We start from the raw sequence: 26,752 nt of genomic DNA, 5'->3' as shown, positions 1-26,752 counted from the left end.
GCAGTGGGGAATAGGTCTTTTCCTCTACTTTAAAACAACATCTTTCTCTATCGGAAACATCAGGCATGAAATTTATGAGCAAGTCTGCAAGGATGCAAACACAATTCTGACCTCTGACCACCTAATCTCAACTGGTGTGTGCTGAGAATGCTTTATGGTAGCTCTGCATCAATATGAAGATCCAGTGCTGTCTACCAGAGAAGGAATTTAAATCAGTTGCCTTTTGATTTACCTTCAGTGATGCCTTTGGAGAGCAAGGGGAAAAGACGCCAACTGTTAAGGCCTGTAGCATGCAAACAGTCCCACCTGTCCCATATCAGTCACAGGGTCTCCAGGCTCAAAGAGACTGGTGAAATCATCCAGCAGCTCCACACCCCTATCTGATGCATCAATTCTGTCTCCATCAGTCTCTGTTGTAATGACTTCTAGAACACGGAGCTCACCACCTCAAGAAGCTCAGGTACTCAGAAATGGGAAAGGCCTGTCATAACGAGGGATGGAAACCTGCTTCCCAAGACTTCTTTCCCACTGATCCCAGTTCTGTCATATGTGGGCCCCTCAGGTCACTGCTCACCCCCCACTGCCTCCCCCCCCACCCCCGCCAGCTACATAGCTCCAGACCTCCTGACTGCTCCTTGCAGCCACTTTTCATGCAACAGCTAGCATGCTCAGTCACAGCATACTGCCAAATGAGTGATGTTTCGGTCAGTCAAGCCCCCAGGATCTAGAGAGAACAAGTAGCAGGCGAGCCTTGCAGATGAAAGCTCAGAAATCTTGAGCCATCAAGAGCTGCCTCATAACCTTGAAATCCCTCCACTCTATGGTCTTCAAAAACCACTCACATCCCTCTCTCTCAGCTCCCTCATAACAAAGGGAAACATAAACCGGAAGTCGGATTAAGTGCCTTAAAGGGCAATGAATGGAGCTCACACTGTTTGCAGAGGTTGTGCCAGGAGGATCGAAGGGCTAGAAACAAAGGAGTCCCCAGCATTCATCTAATCCTCACCTCTCCTTACAGGAAAGAGGAAGCTGAGGCCAGGGAGAAAGGGACTCACCCTGGGTCACACAGAAGGTTAGTGATGAACTCCCAGGCTTAAGTAATTTCCACGGCCAAAGGGCCTGCTTCTCCAGTCAGGCACTGCCCCTTGACATCATCATTCCAATACCAACTGGCCTAATCTGCCCCATCACTCTTGGTACTGATGGAGCGGCGTGTGGTCCTTACTGAGAGGTGTGGTTCTCCGGGTTCAGGCCTAATCAGAGAGCCCTGTAGCTGGGGCGCGGCTGTCGGAGAGCCGGGTCGGAGGTCCGCTGGGCGCTTGGCCCGGCCGCACAGCTCTTGCAGGCCCTGGCGGAAGTCGCGGCGCAGCAGGCAGTAGAGTAGCGGGTTGAGGCAGCTGTTGGAGTGCGCCAGGCAGATGGACACCGGGAAGAGGTAGGCCTGCACCAGGAAGTAGGCGCGGTCCCAGGGCACCGCGTTCAGCTTGATCAGCACCCCCCAGAACGTAAGCGCTTGGTTGGGCAGCCAGCAGAGAACGAAGACCAGCAGCACGCAAGCCAGCGCGCGGGGAACCCGGGAGCGACGTCGGGGCCGGACCCCAGACGGCCAGCGGTCCCGCCGCCGCCGCAGGAAGCGCAGAAGCAGCAGAGAGCAGGTCCCCAGCGTGACCAGCGGCAGCACAAAGGCCACGGTGATCTTTTGCAGATGGTAGAAGGCCAGCCAGTCGGGACCGCCTTCCGGGAAGCGCAACAGGCACAAGCGTTCGCCCCCGATGCTGGCTGCTGTGGCGAACAGGGCGGTGGGTGCGGTGGCCAGGACTGCGGTGGCCCAGAGCAAGCTGCACACGCAGACAGCCCACAGGGTGCCCGGCCGGCGGGGGCGCAGCGCCCTCGCCACCGCGTAGTAGCGCGCCACGCTCATGGCGCTAAGGAAGAAGCCGCTGGCGTACATGTTGAGCACCGTGAGCGTGAGCACCACCTTGCACATGGCACCCCCGAAGGGCCAGCTGAAGTCGCGCACCACGTCCACGGCCCAGAAGGGCAGTGTCAGCACGAACTGTAGGTCGGTGGCTGCAAGGTTGAGGAGGAAGCAGTTGAGCAGCGATCGCCGGCGCCGCTGCTGGGACCGCACCAGGACCAGCACCAGCACGTTGCCCACCAGCCCCACAGCGCACAGGGCCAGGTAGGCCCCCGCGATCAGCGCGCGCAGTGCCAGCGCCGCTCCGGCCTCTGCCACTCCCTCCAGGCCGTCCAGGCTGCGGGGACCCCAGGTCGGGCCAGTGCTCTCAGATCCGTTGCCTACCGAACTGTTAGAGGGCTGCCGGGACGACGCGTCTCCAAACCAGTTCAGGGGGAGCACGGCCCCGAAGGCGCGGGCCATGCGACAGCTGCCTCTGGCTGACGCCATCGCCCTTGGTGGAGCGCAGGGATCTGCTCAGGTCCACCCCGAGGCCAGCGGCTAGACTGGGATGACTAGCGGCGCTCAGTACCCCGCGGCAGCACTTTTAAAGGGATGAAGGCTGTCCTGATTGGTCAGTTGCACTCTCGCCCCGCCCTAAGCGCTTCCAGGCCGTATTTCTATTGGCTACTTCTTTACCTTCAATTTCCTCAAGAACTGAGGACCCTCCGCCAGAGTGGAGGCCGGAAGCTGAGACTTGGGGGCCGGGAGCTGGTGTCGGAGGAGAAGGCTTCTGCGATTCACATGGGCTCAGGGTCGCGGCTGTGCGTGGGTCGCTGAGTGAAGACGCAAAGCTAGAAACAGAGCGCCTCCCGCAGCGGTTCAATCTTCGGGACTGGAGAAGGGTTCCGACAAGTTTCGCCTCGGGAAGCAGCATACCCCTCCACCTTCAGCCTGTGCGGGCTGGAGATACTCAATGGGAGACCGTTGCTCGGGACCCAACAGCAGGGACTGGCAGTCTATTTGCCTTCAGCCCTGCTTCCTTAAACGGTCCCCCAACCCCGGACTCCTCTTGGTAAAGGTATTTCTCTAGCTGTGCTTTAGCGTTGGGCACTCCAAATCCCCTCTCCCCTTTTGTTCCATTCTCGTTCTCAAAGTGCCCGAGATCTCCTTCCCATGGCTGGCTCTTTCTCAGCACTTGGGCTCAAATGTCACCTCCTCAGAAAGGCCTTCCCTCAACCACCTCCTTCTGTACTTCCAGATTTTTTATTGCATACCTTCTGTGTGGGGATGCAGCAATACGCCTGGAACATATCTTCTCCTGGGAGATAAAGACAAGTAAATGAGATGATCTCATATAGGGGAAAGTGCAAAATTAAAAAAGAAAAAAGCACGGTAATAACTCAGTGAGTGTTAGGGCAGGAGGCTCAAGGAAGGTGGTCGGGTTTAAGGATGGGAGAGTTCCCAGGAGAGGGGGAGACCATAGTCCCCTTTATGTTACTTACCAGCTGTGTGTCTTGGGGCTAATTGATCTACCTTGCCTACCTGTAAAGGAGGAGGATGATAACCTCTTGTGAGGGTCATGGGAGAACTAATCAAGCTGAGAGAACCTCCTTCTCCTCCTCATTCTGACCTCCTGTTTTGCTGAAGGCCCTCTCTATGGTGGTCAGTCCCCCATTGACTTTAGTCTGGAGCTCCCACTCTGAGGAGCCATTTCCTTCTTTCCTGCTCTCCTAGGAGCTTTGGGACACCATACTGCCAGGAGCTGGGAGGTGGTCTCCAGAGGACAGGTCTTCCCGGTGTCTCCTATCCTTAATCAGTGACCACAGGCAGACTCACTCCCAGACCTCCCTTGCCTGGGAGACAGAGAATCTGAAGCAAGTGGAATTCTCTCCCCAGTGGTCACAAAAGAGGAAATTAACCAAATTACCCAGTTCTAGTCTGGGCCAGGGGGCTTCCCCTGTGGCTCAGTGGTAAAGAATCCACCTGCAATGCAGAAGATGCAGGTGTGATCCCCGGGTCAGGAAGATCCCCTGGAGGAGGGCGTGACAACCCACTCCAGTATTCTTACCTGGAGAATCCCATGAACAGAGGAGCCTGGCAGGCTACAGTCCATAGGGTTGAAAAGAGTCGGACACGACTGAAGCAACTTAGCATGCACACAGTCTGGGCCAGAGCCCAGATGAACTGGTAATCTGATAGAAAGTTTGCAAAATTAGATCATACTTTCCCAGAGTTTCCCTTAAGTGGGCCCTGGTGGCCTAGGAATTTTTCTTCCTTTTATGGGAGTTGTCATTGAATGTCAGGTAGCCTGAGTTGCTAGTCTCTATGTCCTGGCTACTAGCTTGCTTTGTGGTTTGGGGCAAGTGACTTGCCCTCTCTGGCCTCAGTTTTCTTGTCTGTAAAATGGTCTATAAAACCTCTTATGGTTCTCACAGGCTAAGAGTTCTCTATGTATGTCTTGTTTTCATTCATTCATGGATGATCTTTGGGATGCTTCAGCCCAGGATCGCCTCTTCCTGTGGCAGTCAGAAGGTAAGCCAGATCACAGCATGCCTCTGTGGTGCTCTAGGACATCTTATCTTACTTAAAATAAACTCCTCACTCCTTCCCTGACCATAAAACCATTCCTGATCTGGGGCCAGCTCACCTCTCTGATCTCGTGTAGTAGCTCTCCAACTCCACTCCCTTCTGTGTGAGGCTCCACCTGCATGAGCCTCTGCTGTCCCTGCAGGGTATCAAATTTTCTCCTGTCTCTGGGACTCTGCACTCACCAGGCCCTCTGCTTGGGGTGCTTTTCTCCAGTTTGTCCCAAGACTGACTTTTAAAAAATTTTTATTTTTGAAAATTAATATATTTTATTAAAATGTAGTTGATTTGCAATGTTTCAAGTGTACAGCAAAGTGATTCAGTTATATATATATGTATTTTTTCTTTTACAGATTCTTTCCCATTATAGGTTATTATAAGATATTCTACTTAATCTACTTCATGTATCTAGTTTATCCCAAACTCCTAATTTACCCATCCCCACTCCCTTTTCCCTTTGGCAACCATAAGTTTGCTTTCTATGTGTGTGGGTCTGTTTCTGTTTCATAGGTAAGTTCATATTATCTGTCTCTTAAATTCCACACATAAGGGATATCACATGCATCTTTTTCTGTCTGACTTACTTCACTTAGTATGATCATTGCTAGGTCCATCCATGTTGCTGCAAATGGCATTATTTTGTTCTTTTTTATGACAATAATATTCCATTGTGTGTGTGTGTGTATGTATGTGTGTGTGTATACACACATCTTTATCCATTCATCTGTCAATGGACATTTAGGTTGCTTCCACACCCATGCCTTGGTTATTGTAAATAGTGCTGCTGTGAATATTGGGTGCACGTATCTTTCTGATTTATAGTTTTCCTCCTTTCTGAATATGTGCCCAGGAATGAGGGTTGCTGGATCATATGATAATTCTATTTTTAGTTTTTGAAGAAACTTCTATAGTGTTCTCTATACTGGCTGCACCAATTTACTTTCCTACCAACAGTGTGGGAGGGTTCCCTTTTCTCTACACCATCTCTAGCATTTATTATTTGTAGACTTTTTAATGATGGTTATTCTGACCAGGATGAGGTGATCCTTCATTGTAGTTTTGATTTGCATTTTCTAATAATTAGTAATGTTGAGCATTTTTTCATGTGCCTCTTGGCCATCTATATGTCTTCTTTGGCGAAATGTCTATTTAGATCTTCTGCCCATCTTTTGATTGTGTGGTTTTTTTTTTTTTTTTTTGGTTTATATGTTGAGCTGTGTAAACTGTTTGCATATTTTGGAAATTAGTCCCTTGTCAGTTGCATCATTTGCGAATATTTTCTCCCATTCTGTAGGTTGTTTTCCATTTTGTTTATGGTTTTCTTTGTTGTGCAAAAGCTTTTAAGTTTAATTAGGTCCATTTGTTTTGTTTCCATTACTCTAGGAGATGAATCAAAAAGAATAATTGTTGTGATTTATGTCAAAGAGTGTTCTGCTTATATTTTCCTCTAGGAGTTTTATGATGTTTGGTCTTACATTTAGGCCTTTAGTCCCACTCCCTGGTGCTCAGAGGTTAAAGCGTCTGCCTGCAATGTGGGAGACCCAGGTTCGATCCCTGGGTCGGGAAGATCCCCTGGAGAAGGAAATGGCAACCGACTCCAGTATTCTTGCCTGGGGAATCCCATGGAGGGAAGAGCCTGGTAGGCTGTAGTCCACAGGGTCACAAAGAGTCGGACACGACTGAGTGACTTCACTTCACTTAGGCCTTTAATCTATTTTGAGTTTATTTTTGTATGTGGTTTCAGGGAATGTTCTAATTTCATTCTTTGACATGCATCTGTCCAGTTTCCCAGTCACTTATTTAAGAGACTGTCTTTTCTCAAGATTAACTCTTAACCCATAAGTCTCATATCAGATATTACCTCCTCCAAGAAGTCCTCCCTGACTATTCTACCCATATCACCAAGTCCCACCTCTATCCTCAAGTCTCCGTCTCATCCCCTGAGGATTAAAAAAATACCCAACTTTTAAATGAAGTATAATATCCATGTGCACATGCCCATGTATCATAAGCATGCAGTTTGATGAATTTTCACATACCAAACACAGCCATGTAACCAGCACTCACATCAAGAAACAGAACATGAGTAGCATCCCCAGAAGCCCCCTCATGTCTCATGCCCCTTTAGTCCCTGTGCTTCCTTCCAGAGTAATCACTATCCTCACTTTTAACAGCACAGATTAGTTTGGGCTGTTTTTGTATTTCATATGAACGGAAACACACATGTATACACTTTAGTGTCTGGCTGCATGGGTCTGTGAAGTTCATCCATACTGTAGAGTGTAGCAGTAGCTCATTTATCTGCACTACTGTATGATCACCTTTTTATTTACAACACTTGTCACAATCAGAGTTTATGTATTTGTTGACATTTTAAAAAATCTGCCCTCACCAGAAAGTTAGTCCACTGAAAGAAAGAACTGCCTTTGTTATGTTCACTGCCCTTGTAATGGTGGGAGGTCAACAGAGAACCATGGGATGAAGTTCCTGCAGGACCCTGCCCAGAAGGCTCAGCCTTTGATGGGCATTGTGATGGAGACAGAGCTGGACCAGCGTCCGTTCTACCCCCAGGAGCCCACAGGTCACAGGAGAGCTCAGGTGGGGAGGATCAGCACTGAATGAGGGCCACTGGGATGAGTTGGAGGCAGAAGGCACTTGGAGGGGCAGGAAGGGAGGTGGGGGGGCTATGAGCTCTGAGCTAGGCTGCAAGGATTCATTCTGTGAGCACTTGTGAGCACACCTAGTAGGATGGGTTATGGTTATAGGAAGGCCTTGTCTGGGCCTTTAAAAAGGCCAGAGCTGGAGGGGCAGTGAGTGACAAGTGCTGGCGGTGGAGTTACCAGTTCAGGGCTACAGGGAGTGTCCCACAGAGGTTAGCTGGAGAGGATAGCACTGAGGCCAGGGTGCCTTCTGGGAGGCAGCTGCCTTCCTCCTGGTTGAGCAGCTACTATGTGCCCAGCCGAGTGCCATACTTTTTACACATATCATCCTCCAGCTCCTCCGTGAGGCAGGAAATGTGATCTCCATTCACACAGGAAGGAATGGAGGCTCAGAGACGGGGTTCGTTGCACATCCCACAGCAGAACCAGGAATTTACCCCACACCTCGCTCTGAAGAGCCTGTCATTTGCCCTGTGATGCGGATGACAGTGCTCTAAAAACCTGCGTGTTTGGGGATCCACCCAAGAGAATGTAGTTTTTGGTGGGAGAGGGTGACAGGTTGGGGATAGATTTATTTTTCTTTTCTAAAAAAAAAACAACTCTTGGAACTTCCCTGGTGGTCCAGTTGTTCAGACTCTGTTCAGACTCTGTGCTTCCAGTACCAGGAGCATGGGTTCAATCTGGTCAGGGAACTAAGATCCCACGTACTGTGCTGCATGGCCAAAAAATAAAAATAAAATCTCTTTACTATTGTTACAACAGTGAAGAAATAGCACTTCCACATAGCGTTTTCTACAAATGATGTGGCCAGTGCTGGTTTTTCCCTTAGGAATGGTTCCCTCCTCCCACCCATCCCAAGTGAGATTACAGATGGCTGTGTTAAGGGGTGTGGGTCATTTTGGGTTCTTGCTATGTATCCCCCTCTGGTTCCCCATTTCCACTCCCAATCTGGGCCACTCAGCCCCTTGCTTCGCTGTACTGGAAAGATCAGCGGAACATCAGGGCAACATTCCCGGAGGCCCTGGAGAGCCCAGAGGAAGTGTGGAGGGGACAGAAGGTGGAGGCCATGGCAGGAGCGGCCTGGCTCAGGCCACCTCTTGGAATTGCATCCCTTCCTCCTACAGAGTGTGCCTGGGTGGGTGTGCAGTGAGCCAGGGCAGAGGCGGCTGTTTTTCATCTTGTGTGCCTGTAGGACCGTCTGACTCTTGTAAACCATGAACACATATTACTTTGACATAAATGCAAATTGAATTGCAAAAGAACAAAATCCTTTGCAGATTTGACAGGTGAGAAGTGCTCTGCGGCTGCTTGGATCTACATCCCTTTCATTGCTGGCAGGGATGTACATTTCTCAAATGTTTCTTCAGCATCTGTGTTTTCCCTAAACTCTTGGTGTCTGTTGCCATCAACAGTGTCATGGTTGGAGCCTGGCACCTGGGGGCAGACCTCCTTTCAAGTCCTGCCCTGCCGGTTACCATGTGACCTCACAAATGTGACTTAATCTCTGTTTTTCTTGCCCGTAAATTGGATAGTAATAACTTCCCTCATGGGGTTGCTCCAGGGTTAATAAGAAAATTCATGTAATGCATCCCTCGTGTAAGTGTCCCAGTGTTAGTTCAGGAATAAAGAACACCTGGATAGGGCAAGGAACAGCTGTAATGCTGGGGGTGGTGGTAGTGGGGGAAGTACAGGGCTGACTCAGGGTAAACCAGGAGGACCTGGTGTCCTCAGGCGTGACCCCTAAGGTATGCCCACAGGCAATAGCTCCATCCAGCTATTAAACCCTTCCCAGCAGCCTCCTCTACTGAACTGAAATTCTAGACCATTCTCCTTTATCATGTCTTCCTAAAGCATCCAGCCTAGGTTTCCTAGAAACAACTCTCCCTTTGTACTCAAGTTTGGGCTTATCTATTTAACTATGTTTCATAATATAATAGCAGAAGCAATAGTATAAACTGGCTTGTAAACCAATCCAGGTGGCTCTTGGGAAGCCTGCAGCTTGTTTGGTGGGAAGAGAAATGTTTGGGGCCAGTTAGGCCAGTATTTAAGGTGCCCACCTTTCCCCTGGGGATTTGGTGAAGCTGCAGATTCCATTTCAGCAGGTTTGGGGCACGCTGAGATGCTGTATTTCTCACGAGCTCTCGGGTGATGCCTGTGCTGTTGGTCCACAAAGCCACACTTGATGTAGAGTGGGAGAGTGCATTCTACTAGTAGCAAGAGATCAGCATGCCATGGGCAGTAGTCTGTATGTTTTACCAGGAGATTGGCTGTCTTTGTCCAGTTGGGCTGCTAAAATAAAACTTCATAGACCAGGCAGTGTATAAATAACAGAAATTTATTTTTCACAGCTCTGGAGGCTAGAAGTCCAAGATCAACATGCCAACATGGTCAAGTGAGAGCCTTCTTCCAGGTGGCAGACTTCTCATTGCGGTTGTGTCCCCACATAAGTAGAAAGGGAGGGGGAGCTCTCTGGGACTTCTTTCATGGAGCCCATTCACACGGGCTTCACTCTCACAACCTAGTCACCTCCCAAAGGCCCCACCTCCTAACACCAACACCTTTGGAATTTTGGAGGAACACAGACAAATGTGGCAAAATTTGGTGAGTCGGGTTGGCAGAGGTCACTGAATAACTTCCACTGTACTAATACTAGTTTACATATATCATCTTGATAAGTTGACACAATATCATAGGTCATTGTTTTGATCTCCTATTTACTAAGGTTATAAGATTCAGAACAATCGAGCAGTTTGCCCAAGGGCATGCAGCTAGTTCTAGGCAAAGCTAGGACTTAAACCCAACCAATCTGACTGCAGAGCCTGTCACTCATTCCATCATGATGTGGAGCTCACCCTGAGAACATCTCTAGATCCTGGAGCCAGTCAGCCCAGACTAGTAGTTAATCTGAGCCAAGCCTGTGGGGTTTATCTTTACCACTGAATTTGGAATTGTCCATTCAGATAGTTTGCAATTAGGCCTTTGTGGGTTCTTGTGTATACATAAAGCAACTTCTATTTGGGTTTTGTTCATTTCTTTTTGAGACCTCCCATCTGGATCTCTGATTTCCTGCTCCAGTGTGGACTAGTGGCTCTCTTGGCCTTCTAAACGGCTGTGATTCTGAAATTTTCCTTTACTATTATTTTGGAGACTCCCTTTCTTTGCCAACACATGTAATTTGTGTCGGATCACCTGTTGCCTAGTTCCCAGGTCTTTCTCGTAGTTTACCTCCTCTTTTGGGTGAAGCACAACCTCCTGTAACTTTCAGAGAAAAAGACCATAGGAAACAAATGTCTTGAGAACTTAAATATCTTAAAATGGCCTTATTCTACCCTCACACTTGATCGAGAGCCTGAGAATTGAGTTCTATGTTGGAAACCACTTTCCAGAATTTTGAAGGCGTTGCTCTGTTGATTTCTGGCTAATAGGGCTGCTGGAGAGAATTCTGGTGCCATTCTATTAGAGTCTTTGTGACCATTTTCTTCCCACCTCTGGGAATAATTTTCTCTAGTATCTACAAGTTCTGCTACATCAAGGTGTGTCTTGGAAGTGAAAATGTTAGTCGCTCAGTCGTGTCCAACTCTTTGTGTCCTTGTGGACTGTAGCCTGCCAGGCTCCTCTGTCCATGGGATTCTCTAGGCAAGAATATGGGAGTGGGTTGTCATTTCCTTCTCTCCACTGAATCTTCCCAACTCAGGGATCAAACCAAGGTCTCTAGCAATGCAGGCAGATTCTTTACCATCTGAACCACCAAGGAACCTGTGTGTCTTAGCAGGGGTCTTTTCTTATCTATTGTACTGGATGCCAGTAAACTCTTTCAGTCTAGAAATGAATGTGCTTCACTCCTGAGAAAGATTCTTCTATCATTTATTTGATAGTTTTCTATTTCTTCTGATCTCTCTAGATGTCTTGATTTTGGATTTTGGATTTAGGGACTTAAAAATATGGAGAAATGTTTGCTTTATGAAAAGCAATAGATGTAGGCACATCTATTAACTTCTTTCCCTGCATATTTTGCTATTGACTTTGTCTTAAAAATATCCTTATAACCCCCAAATTATATAACTAACTTCATTTTTATAATTGGCAATAGCAATTTCAGAATAAGGATCATGCTGTTTTTATTCATTTAAGCTCCACTGCAGGCAGCACAAGTGAGCATTTGTTGGATAAATAAGGTAGTGAAATGATTTATTGATTAAAAAAGAAAAAGAAAAATGACTCATGTCGTTTATTTTATCCAGGATCTTATTACCAGCAAAGTTCTAATTTTTAGATGTTGGAACAAGTATTTTCTTTACAAAAGTTAATAAAATACATGAAAAAATGTTATAGGATAAATAACAGAAAGAGCTTCCAAAAACTCAATAAATACAATAGAAAAGCATAAAAAGTTTTCAAATTATTTCCAGACACAAGGATTTGGAACACCCCTTGCTGAAACAATAGCAAGAAGAAGAAAAAAAAATTAAAAAGAATAACAGCCAAGGCTGCAGTGTGGGGGTAGTAAGAGATCTAAGGTGTGTGCGAATGTCAGGCTGGGGACACAGCCTCCCACACAACAGTCTTCTGGGATCTGCTAGTCTTCAGTCCAATTGACAGGGCCCTGGCCGTCTGGGAGTTCACGGGCTAGATGTGAAGACAAGATTTGACTGCAGGAAATAATCTGATGGCCATTCCTGAGGGTCCCTTTGGAAATCAGCATGGCTCCTGGCCCTTGACATTTGGGAGGTGTTCTTAAATGCAAGCCTCTGTGACTCTAGTGAAGGGGAAGTGGCCTGTTCCCACACATCTAGTCGTCTGGCAGACTTAGAAACAACTCCCAAAGGTGGAGCCAGGAAGAAGCAGATCCTTTTATGCATAGAAGCTCAAACTGGCGATCCAGGAGGCAGAGGTACTCAGGGACTTGGGTGCTGGGACCTTCAGCAAACCACATGACCTCTTCGTGCTTCAGCTTCTCCATCTGTAGAATGAAGATATAATAGTGTCCACTCCCAGTGTTGGGAGGAGGAGGATGTGAGACATTGCATGTAAAAGCATAGTGCCAACACAAGGGATTCAGCAGTCATTCACTGTCACAGTTCGCCTCTGTCTAATCATCCTTCTCACTGCCCAGATGGCTGCTGGCGAGAGTGGAAGCTGTTCTTGGACCTTTGTCCCCTGAGCTGACTGACAGTTCTGAAATTTCCATGTGGATAGGGTCCATGACTCCTGTGGTGTTGTCCCTCATGGCAGTGTGGGGTCAGGCCCCCCTCCTAAGCTGGGTAGTTGGCAAGCAAAGGCCACAGTGCTTTGAACTATGGGACTATATTGAGAACACCCGTGTCTCCAGGGCTTCCAGAACAATGGCTAATCAGTCCCATGGCAGCAACTCAGCATCCCCTTTCCAAGTCAATCAACTTGTGCATGTTCAAAGCCAGTTCTTACTCAGCCCAGTTGCTGTCCCATGGAAGGGAGCGCTTTTTTAGGCATCCCTGTTTAGTAATCTGTATCCTAAATTAGCATTTAAAATTATGCACTTAATTTGGCAATTCTTATCTATCAAAGTTACAAACACACATGCCCTTGACAGCAGCCCCAGTTCTAGGACAGTTGTACTCACCTATGGGCACAGAGGATAGTCACAGCAAGAGATGAGAAATAATCTAAATACTCACCAGTAGAAGATAGGTGACATATACACATGATGGAATGTCAACCATCCAACATTTATTTGGATAACTGAAAATAGCTACTGAATGTGTGTTGTATGTCAGCTACTGTTCTAAGAGCCTATTAGTGAGCAAGACAAAGGTTTCCTGCCCCCATGGCGCTTACATTCTGGTTTATGTGCCACAAAAGCTATTAAAATAAGGCTACTTCAGGTCCATGAGTAAGGATGCTGGCCCATCTCCCATCTCTGAGCTATGTGGTTAAATGAAAAAAGCCAGGTGGAGAGTGACTGTGCCACCATGTGCTCTCAATGGAACTTTGTGTTTGCCTAGAATTTTTCTAAAAGGGTTCAGGAGAAACTGAAATAATAATGGCCCCAGGGAAGGAGCACCGAGGGACAAGGGGTCAGTTTTGGGAGGGAAGAGTTACTCTTCATTGTTTGTAAAAGTGTGAATGTTTATCCTGTGCTTGCCTTACCCAAAAAATGCAAAATAAAATAGAAAAGACCTTTTACTCTGCCAGGTACCTTCAAATTATTTAATCATCTAGACCAGAGTTTCTCAATCTTGGCACTTTGACATTTGGGCTGGATAATTCTTTGTTGGGGGTGGGGGGCTGACCTGTGCATTGTAAGATGTTAGCAGCATCCCTGGCTTCTAGCTGTCTGATGCCAGGAGTACCTTCCCCTAGTTGTGACAATAAAAACAAAACAAACAAACAAAAAACACCTCCAGACATTGCAAAATTCCATGGAACCAAAATCACCCCCAGTTGAGAATCACTGCTCTAAAAAACTTTGAAATACAGTAGCAATCACTATCTCCATTAGACAGATAAGTAGAGGCCCAATGAGGTTTTATAGTATTTTTAAAAATTATATGCTTCATTTTAAAATTGCTATCTGTTCATTTATTATTTTAAATACACGTGCTCTACTGGCTAATTTTTAAGCGATCTATTTATATATAAGTGAATATATAGAAGTAGAGTGAGTCTAGTTTCTTATTTCGCTTGATCCATTTCTAGTAGTGTTTTAGCTCAGTTAAATCTTACTGGAGATGTTGGGCTACATAGATAACAATCATTTAAAAAATAATTCAATCAAGATTTGGCAGGGGGGGGCTCTAATAGGATACCTGACATTTTGAACAATTACATGTTGAAATATCAAATCTCTTGCTTTGTTCAAAATGTAAACTTTATGCCCCACAGTTGGAATTGGCTGGCCTTATTTTTCTGGTTGGATTGTTATTTGTGTCATGAGGGCAGGACTAACCCTCACAATCCTTTTGTATCCTGTGGTGTCCAGGATAGTTCCCAAGGAAGCTTAAAATGAAGGCAGCCCAGCAGGCTGTGGATGGAGTTAAGGCCAGGACCTGGGACACGGACACAGGTGAGGACTGTTGTCAGCTGATGGGTTTAAAAACACAGGCTCCTAGGCTGCCTTTCAGAAAAGCCTCTAATCTGTGTTTGGCCTTGGCAGCTCCCCAGAGGAGCGAGGACAGCAGATTGTGGTACTGGCCAGGGAGGACTGTGTGTCCTGCCCCACCCCTCCAGATCCTTTCCATCTCTGGGGCTTACTGTGCTGGGGGCTGGGATCACAAAACAAAGTAGGCACGGCCTGAGCATCTCACAGCATGGTGGGCTTAGCAGACATAACAGACAAGAGCAATGCAGTGTGATTTGAGCCATGATGGGAGTTGCAAAGATGCTCTGGGGACCTTGAGAAGGGAGTGGGGGAAGACTTGCTGGGAGAGGTGATGTATAAGCTGAGCCTGAAAAGACAGGTCTCACTCAGATGCACCAAGTGTGCATCCATCTCTTCCCTTTCACCCTCACATGAGTGGTGAATATCACCTCCTCAGGAGGCCCTCCTTGACTGACCCCTTGGAAAGTAGACCCTCTAAACTCCCTGTTTTATTTTCCTCATAGCCCCTTAGCAGCTGGTCTTGTTTACATGTTTGTCTACTAGCCTGTGGCCCTCCTCCAGAAAGAGTTCCAGAGGCTGTGGCCCTCTTGGTCCCTGTGAATACCCAACACCTGGGCGAAGGCGGTCTGCCAGGCGGATGAGGGTGGAGTTGAGAAGTGGAGACGGAGGACACCTCTAGAATGCATTAGGCAGGTCAAGATGAGGAGGACTTGAAGGGTCTTGTGGCTCTGGCACCAGGGTGGAAGATGGTGGAGGGTTGAGCCTGAGATGCAAATGGGAGGAGGAGGAAATGGGAGGATAACTGCCTGGAAAGGTTAGAATGAGAAAGAGAGCAGAAATGTGGGGTGGGAACTAGAGAGGGACCACTCGTTTATGGAGGGGTATGATCCATATCTTTACTAGGAAGGAGACCAGAATTTTTTTAAACTAAGGTTCAGGAGCCAGTGATGGTTGGATGGCATCACTGACTCAATGGACATGAGTTTGAGCAAGCTCTGAGAGTTGGTGGTGGACAGGGAAGCCTGGCATGCTGCAGTCCATGGGGTCTCAAAGAGTCAGATGCGACTGAGCGAATGAACTGAACTGAACAGGAGCCAGTGGAGACCAAGGAAAGAGAGCAACACCTACAGCAAGGTCCTTGGAGAGGTCTGGCAGAAGCTTTTGTCTCTGACCGCTGCAAGGTGCCTGCTCCATTGTGTCCAGAGGATGGGAAAATGCATGGGTGCCAGTTACAGATGCTTGGTGCACAACCTGGGGGTGTGGTGGGGGCAGGATGTGGTGTGAACTGTCCCTGCAGCAAGGTCAATGGCTGTTAGGGGCAGGGGAGAAATGGAAAGTGGTTGGGTAAGGGCCAGAAGTCAAGCAGTGAGTATAGCTAGGGAGGGAAGTGAGTGGAGCTAGGAGGGGCAGGTAGGTGGGGGTGGGGGCTGAGGCAGGTGACAAGAGACTGGAGGAAGAAAAGCACATGTTATTACTGTGAATATTCAGGGAGGATGGGAAAGGCATCAGGGTGTGCTCTGAGAGTGGGGCATCTGATCGTGAAACTTCAGAGTGGGCTGTCGGGGGTGACAGAGCCCAGGCTGTGGCAGTGGAGGGAGGAGGGAGCCCGGAGCCCAGGAGGCCTGGTGGCTAATGTGGAGGAAAGGGTCACTAGAGATGTGGAGGTCAAGCAACTGTGTAGCCATGTGCTGCATTTGTCCCCAAGGACGGCAGGGCTTGGGGTGAAGGAGCCAGATGGGAACTTTCAGAATGAGGGAAAGGGCATGTGAGATGGAACAGGGGGAGGTATGTGGGCGGCAGAAGGCTACACAAAGGCTGGTCGGGGGAGGAAAGCAGCCCACCACTGTCCTGAGGAGCAAGAGGTGAAGGTCCTCAGGGTAGGGCCAGGTTTAGTGAAGCAGAAGGTGGAGAGTGGGAGTGTTCTTTGACATGGGGAACGGCTTCTGGGAGCATCGAGGGAGGGAGCAGGAAGCTAGAATCAGGACTGGGGCCACAGGACAGATGGCGGGTGTCTTAGGCTGAGGATGCGAGGTTGGGGTTGGCTGACTTCCAAGCTCCCAGGAGGCCCCTGCTGAGTCTGTGGGCTCCAGCCCATGGGCCCAATGCTGTGCTTCCCTTCAGGCAAACACACTTGGAAAGGAGTCTGGACAACAGGAATGAGGGACCCTGCCCCAAGTAGGAAACAGATGTTCCCTTCACCCCGGACCCTCCCGAGGCCTCTGTGTCCCTCTTCTTTAGAAGGGCAGGCCTGCCTAGCCCCCGGAGTGCACCGAAGGGCGCCACCTCGAGCTCAGTTTAGGGACAAGGCAGAAATTCCAGAAATTCCAGATTCTTTGAGGGGCTCAGGCGGGCTCAGGACAGGAGGGCCCTGCTTGGCTCCACCGCCAGACGGCGCCCTCGGCCCGGTGGGCGGCCGACCGGCCGTCGGGGGGCGCTGCGCGCGCCCTGCCCGGTGCTCCGCCCCCGAGCGGTGGGCAGTCGGCCCGGCCCGGAGTGGCCCGAGAGGGTGGGGCGAGGGCGGGGCGAGGCCGCGCCTGGGCGGGAGGGGCGGGCCGGGGGCGGGCCGGGGGCGGGGGCAGGAGCCCGAGGGGCGGGGCGGGGGTCCGCGGCGTTTCTCCCTCCCTCCCTCCTTCCCTTTCTTTCTCCCCTTCTCACTCTACAGTCTTTTCTTTGCCTCCGCAGCCGGCCGAGGGGGCGGGCCCTGCATCCTTTGTTGCTCGCAGACCGAGCGCAGCCGCCCGCAGGGCGGCAGTCCGGGCCCAGGACGCCGGGAGCTGCACGCGGGTCGGGCATGTCCTGAGCCGGACCCGGGACCGGGCAGCGAACGGACGGGACGGACGAGAGCGTGTGCGAGGGGTCGCCCGGCGGCCGCCTGGCCCCGGCCATGCCCAGCGGCCCGAGTCCCCGAAGCCCCGCGCCGCTGCTGCGCCCCCTGCTCCTGTTCCTCTCGGTCCTGGCGCCGGGCGCCCACGGATCTGCACCAGGTGGGTGGCTGCCCCGCCCCGGCCGGCCGGCCGGCCCTGCCACCCCTCCCCGCTTCCCCAGCCTAGGTTCAGCCCCTTCTCACCTCTGCAGATTCCGCTCCCGCCAGGCTCTGCCGGGAGGGGTCGCCCCCCACTCCCCTGGTGTTAGGGACAGGGGTGGGCTTAGGGCATCGAAACCGCGCCTTCAGGGAGCCTTCCCCAGCCCTCGACTCCACTACGCACCCTGCCCATAGCCAGAATAAGCCTCTTACACGCTCTTCGAGCTCCGGTTTCCCCACCTCGGGTGCAGCAGAGCGCGCCTGTCTCCCCCGGGGAATCTCTTCGTCTGAGCCACTGGACGGAACGCGGTTGCTCACGATGGATTCGGTTTCTCGCCCTCCTCAGTGTGCCTCGTCTGGAAAGCAGGCTGGCCAGGGCGCTGCGGGCGGAGTCGCGGGGTCGCAGGTCTACGCGGTGCCCCGCCGAGCCCCGGCCCCCCGCCCCGGTCCCCCGCCTCTAGGCAGCCTGCCCGGCCCTCAGACTCCCCGGGCCGGGTCTTGCGCGGTCCTTGCACTTCCTGCCTCCCCCTCCCCCAAGTGTGAAGGCGCCTGGAGTGCAGCGCGGAGAAGGAGCTTCTTTCCCCGGCCCTGGGCTTGGCTCTCCCCGCCCAGCCCCGCCCGGCTGGCCTCCGAAGAGCCTCTGGCCCGCGTCCAGAATCATGCTCCGTCCCGGTCCGCCGGGCCGCGGAGCTCCTGGAGCGTCCGGCCTGGGAATTTAGGATCGGAGGGTGTAGAGGACCCCCTGGCCTTGCGCTCTGGAAGCTCCTGGTCTCGTGGGCGCGGGTAGAATAGTGGGAAGCGCTGTTGAGGCGAGGCAGTCGGGAAGAAGGCTTTATAGGAGAGGGGCCCGAGCTTGGGGGGACTGAAAGGATGGATGAACTTTAGATGGGCTGGAAGGGGAGGTGGGGGAATGTTTGGGTGTGGGTGGGTGGGTGCGGGTCGGTGCAGCCCAAGCGGGCTTGGTGAACCGGGTGGGGGTGGGGTGGCTAGGTTAGGCCTTCGAGCTGGGTTTCGGGGAGACCTCCCTCCCCAGCATAGGGATTGTGGTTGTGAGGCTGGAAAAGCATATGGGCCGGAATGTAGGGAGCATTTAAGCCAAATCTTGGAGGTTCGTGAACCGTTGAGGGGTGCAGCTGATGAAAGCCGTTGAGGGGAGCAGTGTTTTAGGGAGGAAGTTCCCCGTTAGGGGACAGAGCAAATATTTAATGAGACCTACCACGTGCCAGCATCCCTACTTCTTGCATCTTATTGGGTCTCATCAGCTCCACAACAACCCTGCAAGGTGTGTGATGGAAAGTTCTTTTATAAATGAGAGGACAGATTCAGAGAGGAGAGTGACCTGCTAGGTTAGACTCCTGGGCTACCTGGGTGAAGCCTGTGTTTTCCCACTGCCCCAGAGCTGGGGACCGATGAGGGTGAACCAGGTGATGGGAGCAGGAAAGTAGTTGCTCCAAGGAATTGACCCTGAAGCCTGAACTTGGGTCCAGGCTCCCTGGCAGCTGTGGGAGAAAGGTTATGTGTGTAGGGGGGCGGAGTGCCCGTGGTCAGGGTCCCCTTCCACTGCAAGCCAGACACATGTATGAGCTTGCCCATGTTGTTTAACTGGGATAATGGTATCTACCTCCAAGGGTTGTTACGAGAATTAAGTGAGATGCCGTACGTGTTTGCTTCGCACAGAGCAGAGAGACTGCCTTGTGGTGGCCGTGATTTTTATGCCAGGTAGACCCAATAAGATTAGGGAGTCCTTGGTGTGTCCTGACACTTGGACCTGCCATTTGGGGTGGAGGAAAGGCAAGTGCCCTTCCTATCTAATCTGGGTCCTCCTTCAGGTGAGTGTCTGTCTCCAGCGTGCCTATAGATAATGTCGCATGAGGTCCTCCCCAGTCTTCTCCCACTCGGGATCCCTGAATCGGAGGCTGCTGAGCTCTTCGTCATTTCTTCAGACCTGCCTGGGGGACCTAGACCAGGTGTTCTGCCCACTGAATGCGACCCTGTTAGAGGCCGAAGAAAACACCCTGGGCTTACTTTTAGAAAAATGTAACAGACCAAGGGACTTGTGGGGACTGCTGGGACTGGCGCAGGGGCCCACCAAAACAGTTTCACACATGTGAGCTCTGTGTGCGTGTGCATGCGGGCAAGTGCAGACGGACTGGAGCGGGAGGGCATGTGTCACACACACCCTGGTTATTTTTTCTCTTTGTCATGAGCTATGGGTCATTTGAAGAGCTGGACTGTAACTCAGGTACTCGATAAGGAGGTGAGGGTAAACACCATGTTGGCATTTCTCTGGTAGAAGTTGCAGGGTGACAGTTCTGTCACCTAGCAGTGATAGTCAAAGTATTCAACACCCGTTGTGGCAGGAACTCACTCTAGTCACAACCGAATAACCTTCCTGGCAGGACAGACTCAGCCATGAGCCACTGGCAGTCCCTGCTCCCATCTGCAGTAGCTTCAGCACTGCTGGCTTAGCTCTGATGCACCCACAGACCAGCCTGGAACCTGCAATTACCCTTTGCTGGCACTGGGTGGTGGTAGTTTCAGCCACCATGATCTCTACCAGCCATCAGCCATCAGAGACACTGAAAGAATTATTTTTTAACTTACTCTGTCCTCATTTAAAAATATTTTAATGTTGCCATTAAATTGACTATTGAAAATGAATGCAGAATAAAGCAAGAAAATGAAAATTATTGCAGTAAAAGTGGTAACATCCTGTGAGTACTAATATTTTTACATTTCTTATTAAAATAGTCATTAGGCAAAAGAAGTTTTTAAAGAAATAGCTAAGTATACTTGAGAACGTCTCTTGCTAATTTGCAGTCATAACTTAGTCACATTTGCTTTGTGTTATTATCTATTGCACTAAGTGCTTATGTATTGACACACTGAATTCTCACACAACCTAAGGTATGATTGTTATCATGCCCATATTACAGATGGGGGAACTGAGACTGCGTGGTTAATTTACCCATGGCCTCACAGCTTTTGATGGCAAAGTTGTGATGCAGACCCAGGTGCTCTGACTGTAGAGCACATTACTTCTAATGCTTTTCGCCTGCAGTATATTTCTACTTAGCTCCATCACATTTTTGAACTTGAGGATGCTTCTTTATAACTCACTTGAATTTCTACCTTGCAATAATTTCCCAAGGTCGAGAGCAGGGGTTCTCAACAGGACTGCATACCCCCAGGTTCATGGATCCCTCCCCAGGGACACCATTGAGCTCTCGGGGCCATCTCTCCCCAGGGTTCTGATTCCCCAGCCTTACACATGGTGCCCTCTCCCACCCACATGCAGTTGAGGACACTGCCGTTGCCTAGAAGTGTGCCATGTAGCTTCCGTTTTTCTGGTACACTGAGCACTTCTGGGCTAATTGGCATCAGCACCCCACACCTTCAGCTTGTATTTAGCAGCCTTGACTGTGATGGTTCATGCCCTGGGAACTGCTTTTAATTATTCATTTAAAATAAAACCTTGGAGTGTAACTGTTTTCTTATTCTCTATGTATTTACTCAATGACCCTCCTTAAATTTTCTGACTTGGACACTGAGCAGATGAGGAAACTGAGGCTCAGCAAGATGAAGTGACTGTCCAGGCCACACAACTATTAAGTAGCCAAGTTGGCACCTGAACCCGGGTCTACCTGTGTTCAACGCTCACACCTCTGCACTGTTTTGTAACTCCACAAAACACGTGCCTGGGTCAAGCTTCTGATTGCTTGTTCCCCTCACCTGACTTCTTCCTATTTCTCTGCTGATCTATCACATGATGCCTACCACCAAGCTGTGGGCATTTAATATGTACCCATATGTCAAGGGGACATTTCACATGCGCCCCTTTGACAAACCTCTTCTTCATCCCCATACATCTCTGGGGTGTCCCCTCCCCTCTCTTGGACTTTCCCAGCGCTGTGTCAGGGGCATGGATCATGAGTGCCCTGCACCCATTTATTCTCAGGGCTAGGATGGTGTCTTATACATTTTCCTGGACGTTAGGGCACTTAACTCTCCCTCACAACACCAAATGCCATGGACCAGGCAGGTAACGTAACAAGGCTGATGGGAAGACATTTTTCTTGAATTGTAGGGCCTCTTGGCCCAGCCTTTGTTTTCCCATTGTTGTTAGAGATTCAGTTCTTTACTGAATGAAAGACAGCACAAGTGTGAAGCTGAGGGCAACCTATATTTAGCGACAGTGCTGAGAACACATAGGAAGTGGTGGAGACTGAGGCAGATGGAAAAGCACAGGCGCTCTAATGGGCCACTTCTGACAAGTGTGAATTTAGGCCTGACATGGATGGATGATAAGACTTTAAACTGAAAATTGAGATTTTTGTACAAAATCATGTGATTTTTTTTCTTTTTTAAAAAAAACACTGGCAACTGATTAAATACTGTTCAACATTTTTGCCAGTCCACCAAACCACTACCTGCCCCTAATCAATACACTGACAAACAAAATAAAATAAGTCTGCAGGCTGTGGTTGTGGAGTTGCCCTCCTAAATGCCCTTATGAGGATGAGAGAGCAAGAAGTCCCCTTCAGCTATCCAGCCCAATGGCTTCCAAATGCCAGCCTTGAAATGGTTACATCAGAATCCCCAGAAGGTTTAGAAAAATACAGATTCTGGGGCCTCAGAGCCTTGGATCTATGGAATCAGAATTTCTGGGCTGGGTCCTGGGCAGCTACAGTTTTTCAGAGCTCTCCAGGTACTGCTGATGTTCAGCCAGGTTTATGTCCAGTAAGGAATTTCCTAACTTCCCTGATGACTACAATCCCTTGAGCTTTTGGTAAAAACACAGCTTCCCAGTCCCATTTCCTGGAGATGCTGATTCAGTGGGTCTGGGACAGGGCCTGGGAATTTGTTTTTAACAAATTCTCATCTGAGAAGTCTGGAAAATCCTTGCACTTGTGCCCTCCTGAAACTCAGAGACAAGGAAAATTTGCCTAAAGCCACTGAACAAGTCACTCCAGCCCACCCTGTGTCCTGCCTCTCGGAGAATGCTCTTAGAGGACTGCCCTGATGGCTGGCCCACTGGAGCAGTTGTGGGCAGTGGGGGATGTCCTCAGCGGGGGTGCGGGGGGCCACAGCACGCAGCACACTCTTCAAGTGGTTTGGCAGGAGACAGATTGGAGGGTGAGCTGAGTTTCTGCAGCCTGGCCTGGAGGGAGCTTCAGGCTGGACTTGGCTTCCTTCCCCACCCCAGCAGCAGCCACACAGAGAGCCCTGTAGGACAGCTGCAGAGCACTCAGGCATTCTTGTGGCCTTGAGGGGTCTTTGTCATGAGCAGCCAGGATCCCAAGAGCTGGGCATAAAGCCAGGACAAGTCCCAGAGCTAGGCAGGACCAGAGGCTGGGACAAACCTCAGATGGGCCAGTTTCCTACCTGCACCTTAGGGCCTGGGAACTGTGGAGAAGGAAAAGAGAGAACAAGAGCATGAGCCCTGGAGTTCCAACCCACTCTCAGCAGTGCTACTCTTCTTTGTGTGTGTGTCCACGTGAGATTTCTTTTGAAGACTAGGTCTAGTGGTCAAAATAGTTGGAAAAATTTGATCGAGTCCAATTCCTTTATGTTCACTCTGTCGTGTCTGACTCTTTGTGACCCCATAGACTGCAGCACACCAGGCTTCCCTGTCCATCACCAACTCCTGGAACTTGCTCAAACTCATGTCCATCGAGTCAATGATGCCATTCAACCATCTCATCCTCTGTCATCCCCTTCTCCTCTTGCCTTCAGTCTTTCCCAGCATCAGGGTCTCTTCCAATGGGTCAGTTCTTCGCATCAGGTGGTCAAAGTATTGGAGCTTCAGCTTCAGCATCAGTCCTTTCAATGAATATTCAGGACTGATTTCTTTTAGGATTGACTGATTTGATCTCCTTGCAGTCCAAAGGACTCTCAAGTCTTCTCCAACACCACATTTCAAAAACATCAATTCTTCAGTCCTCAGCTTTCTTTATAGTCCAACTCTGACATCCATACATGACTACTGGAAAAACCATAGCTTTGACTACACGGACTTTTGTTGGCAAAGTAATGTCTCTGCTTTTTAATATGCTGTCTAGGTTGGTCCTAGCTTTTATGTTAGCAATGGAGAAACTGAGACCCAGCAAGAGACAGACCTCTGAGAATGAAGAAGGATGTTACTGGGAGGTTGAAACCATTTGGGACACTTTATTACTCTTTCTGTGTGCCTTTAGGCTAGTCTCTGCACTTCTCTGAATGTCTCTCTGCTTTCTCCAGGAGCAATCTGGAGACTCTCCTGCAGGTGTCCTAACTTAGAATCCGTAGCCACAGGGACCTGGGTAGAATTCAGAGGATCCGTGAACTTGGATGGGACTATATTACATCTTTAATTTTTCTAACCTTGAAGTGAAATTCAGTATTTCCTTCCATTACAAGTATTAGCAACAAATCACAATAGTATTAGCAGCATCTCTGATTTAGCTACCAATTGTTGTTGTTCAGTTGCTAAGTCATGTCCAACTCTTTGTGACCCCATGGACTGTAGCATACCAGTCTTCCCTGTCCTTCACTGTCTCCTGGAGTTTGCTCAAATTCATGGTCATTGAGTCAGTGATGCTACCTGACTATCTCATCCTCTGCCTCCCCCTTCTGCTTTTGCCTATAATTTTTCTTAGCATCAGAGTCTTTTCAGTGCGCTGGTTCTTCACATCAAGTGGCCAAAGTATTGGAGCTTCAGCCTCACCTTCAGTCCTTCTAGTGAATATTCAGGGTTGATTTCCTTTAGGATTGATTGGTTTGATCTCTTTGTTGTCCAAGGGACTCTCAATTCTTCTCCAGCACCATAATTTGAAAGTATCAATTCTTCAGTGTTTAGCCTTGTTTAGGATCCAACTCTCATATCTGTACATGACTACTGAAAAACCATAGCTTTGACTAAATGGACAAAGTGATGTCTCTGCTTTTTAATACACTATCTAGGTTTGTCGTGGCTTTTCTTCCAAGGAGCAAGCATCCTTTAATTTCATGACTACTGTCACCATCTGCAGTCCACAGTGATTTTGGAGCCCAAGAAGAGAAAATCTGTCACTGTTTCCACTTTTTTGCCATCTATTTGCCATAAAGTGATGGGACCAGATGCCATGATCTTAGTTTTTTGAGTGTTGAGTTTCAAGCCAGCTCTTTCACTCTCCTCTTTCACCCTCATCAAGAGGCTCTTTAGTTCCTCTTCACTTTCTGCCATTAGAGTAGTATCATCTGCATATCTGAGGTTGTTGATGTTTCTCCCTACAGTCTTGATTCCAGCTAGTGATTCAGCCAGCCCAGCATTTTGCATGATGTACTCTGCATAGACGTTAAATAAGTAGAGTAACAATATACTGCGTTGATGTACTGCTTTCTCAAGTTTGAACCAGACCACCGTTCCACAACTGGTTCTGTCGTTTCTTGACCTGCATACAGGTTTCTCAGGAGACAGGTAAGTTACCAATAGAGACAAGAAAAAAAAAATTTTTTTTAATCTCAATACAGTTGCAGGTATCTTGAAATAAGGCTCATGCTCTTCACTACTTTGAAATCATAATAGTTATTAAACTTGCCTTTGGATCTTGTTTAATGCATTAGGAAAGGAACACATGATTTCACATCTACTTTTTAAATTATTTTGACAGCTTTAATTCAATATAATGAATTTCCTTGGTATTCCTATACATTTAATCTTACACACTCAAAAACATTTTTTTTGAGAAGTTCATGGCAGAAAAAGGTTAAGAATCAAGACTTACTGGGAAATCCAAGCAGACAGAATGACTAGGAGAGGATTCTGCAAATTTTTCCAGCCCTGGAATCTTTTCATTTGAACTCTCAAATGTGAAAGAAATAAACTAGAGCTGCTTGGTTGAAGTGATAGTGATAAGGGGCCAGGGAGCCCTACCTGGGTGGTCCTTCTCTGACTCCCCATCTCAGGAGGCCTGGAGATGTGTGCAGAAGAACCATCAGGCACTTTAAAAAATCCATCAGGCTAATAATAATCTAATAATCATAATTGCCATCATATTCAGTCAGTGGGCCAGGCGCTGCTATATGTGGAGTTGTTCAGTTCATTCAATCTTCACCCCCCAAAGTGTAAGTTATGATCCCCTTTCTACAGATTTTACACAAATACTGAGAAACTATTAGTTTCCAGACATTCTTGAACACTTAAAATCTTCAGCAAAGACTCTAAAGATTCTTGCCCTCCCAGAGTTCACGCTGGGAGGAGATGGAGAAAGAAAAATAGAAAAAAGAATGCAGATGTTAAGTGATACAGTATGTGAGACGTGCTATGGGGAAAAATAAAGCAGGGAAGGGGGTATAGGGAGAGGCCCGGAGTTGCAATTTTAAAAAGAAGTGAGTAAGCTTTGGGGAAGGACCTGAAGGAAGTGAGTGCTTTATAGTCGTGTGGGAAACTGAGGGAAGCGTGTTCCGGGTGGAGGGAACAAGAAAGCAAAATCCTGAGGCAGGAGCAGCAAGGAGGCCAGTGGCTGAATAGAGGGAATTCGGGAGGTATAGCTGAGATGAGATCGGAGGTATCCTTGCCTAGGACTTCCCTGGCCATCGCTAGAACACTTTGCTGCTGTGTGTGAGCAGGGAGCCACTGCAGGGTTTTGAGCAGAGAAAGGCTGTGATCTGACAGCTCTGAATGAGTCCCTGTGACTACTACGTGGAAAGCTAATCAGACTGGAGGAGAGGGACCCGAGACGGTCACTAACGGAATCGGGGAGACTTGTGAGAGGTTATTGCGATCACCCGGGTGGAGCCAGCGCCGCCCGGAGCGGTGAAACAGCCCAGGTGGTGGGTGTTTGAATCCCGGCACTCGGACCTCAGCTCCCCTCGGCCGCTCCCGACTCCGTCTCGGCTCTTCTCCCCGCAGGGCACGCCGCCGAGGGCCGGGCGGCGCTGGACATTGTGCACCCGGTGCGTGTGGATTCGGGGGGCTCCTTCCTGTCCTACGAGCTGTGGCCCCGCGCGCTGCGCAAGAGGGACTTGTCCGCGCGCCCCAGCGCGCCCACCTTCTACGAGCTGCAGTACCGCGGCCGCGAGCTGCGTTTCAACCTGACCGCCAACCCACACCTGCTGGCGCCCGGCTTCGTGAGCGAGACGCGGCGGCGGGGCGGCCTGGGCCGCGCGCACATCCGGGCCCGCGCCCCCGCCTGCCACCTGCTAGGTGAGGTGCAGGACCCCGAGCTCGAGGGCGGCCTGGCGGCCATCAGCGCCTGCGACGGCCTGGTGAGTGCGCGGGGTGCGCTGGCGGGACGTGGGGGCCACCCCCGTCCCCACCCCCTGCCTGGCTGCGGACTTGTCTGCTGGTTTTGGCCCGTTGGAGTTCCCCCGTCCAGCCTCAGTATTAGCACCTGTAAAATGGAGTGGACAAGCTCAGGCCTCTTTGTTCTCTAGGGCAGCGGTTCTCAAACTTTAAAGCGAGCCAGAGTCACCGAGGCCTAGTTGAAACCCTGGTGTCCCATAGGGTAGATGGGGGAGGGGTGGGGAACTTGCACTTCTGGCAG

The 26,752-nt window shown here is 49.6% G+C and overlaps 2 protein-coding genes across 2 annotated transcripts in view; one reads left to right on the top strand and one right to left on the bottom strand.

Moving 5' to 3' along the window:
• Nucleotides 1-933: 933 nt before the first annotated feature.
• On the bottom strand, nt 934-2,541 carry LOC129550120 (relaxin-3 receptor 1-like). The gene has a single exon (XM_055417597.2). It carries the CDS (start codon nt 2,405-2,407, stop codon nt 1,175-1,177), a length of 1,233 nt encoding a protein of 410 aa, XP_055273572.2. The 5' UTR covers nt 2,408-2,541; the 3' UTR covers nt 934-1,174.
• Nucleotides 2,542-16,874: 14,333 nt separating this feature from the next.
• ADAMTS7 (ADAM metallopeptidase with thrombospondin type 1 motif 7) overlaps nt 16,875-26,752 on the top strand; it is a 60,984-nt gene continuing 51,106 nt past the window's right edge. The window contains exons 1-2 of the mRNA XM_055418001.2: nt 16,875-17,208; nt 26,119-26,474. Of these exons, the coding sequence (XP_055273976.2) occupies nt 17,109-17,208; nt 26,119-26,474 (456 nt within the window). The 5' untranslated portion in view covers nt 16,875-17,108. The remainder of the gene's footprint in view (nt 17,209-26,118; nt 26,475-26,752) is intronic.

This window comes from Moschus berezovskii, chromosome 21 (assembly GCF_049115385.1).
Source record: "Moschus berezovskii isolate FMDL1 chromosome 21, NW_MosBer_1.0, whole genome shotgun sequence".
Classification (NCBI taxonomy): Eukaryota; Metazoa; Chordata; class Mammalia; order Artiodactyla; family Moschidae; genus Moschus; species Moschus berezovskii.
The sequence above is the reverse complement of the archived record's forward strand: the minus strand, read 5'-3'. Positions and strand labels throughout refer to the sequence as shown.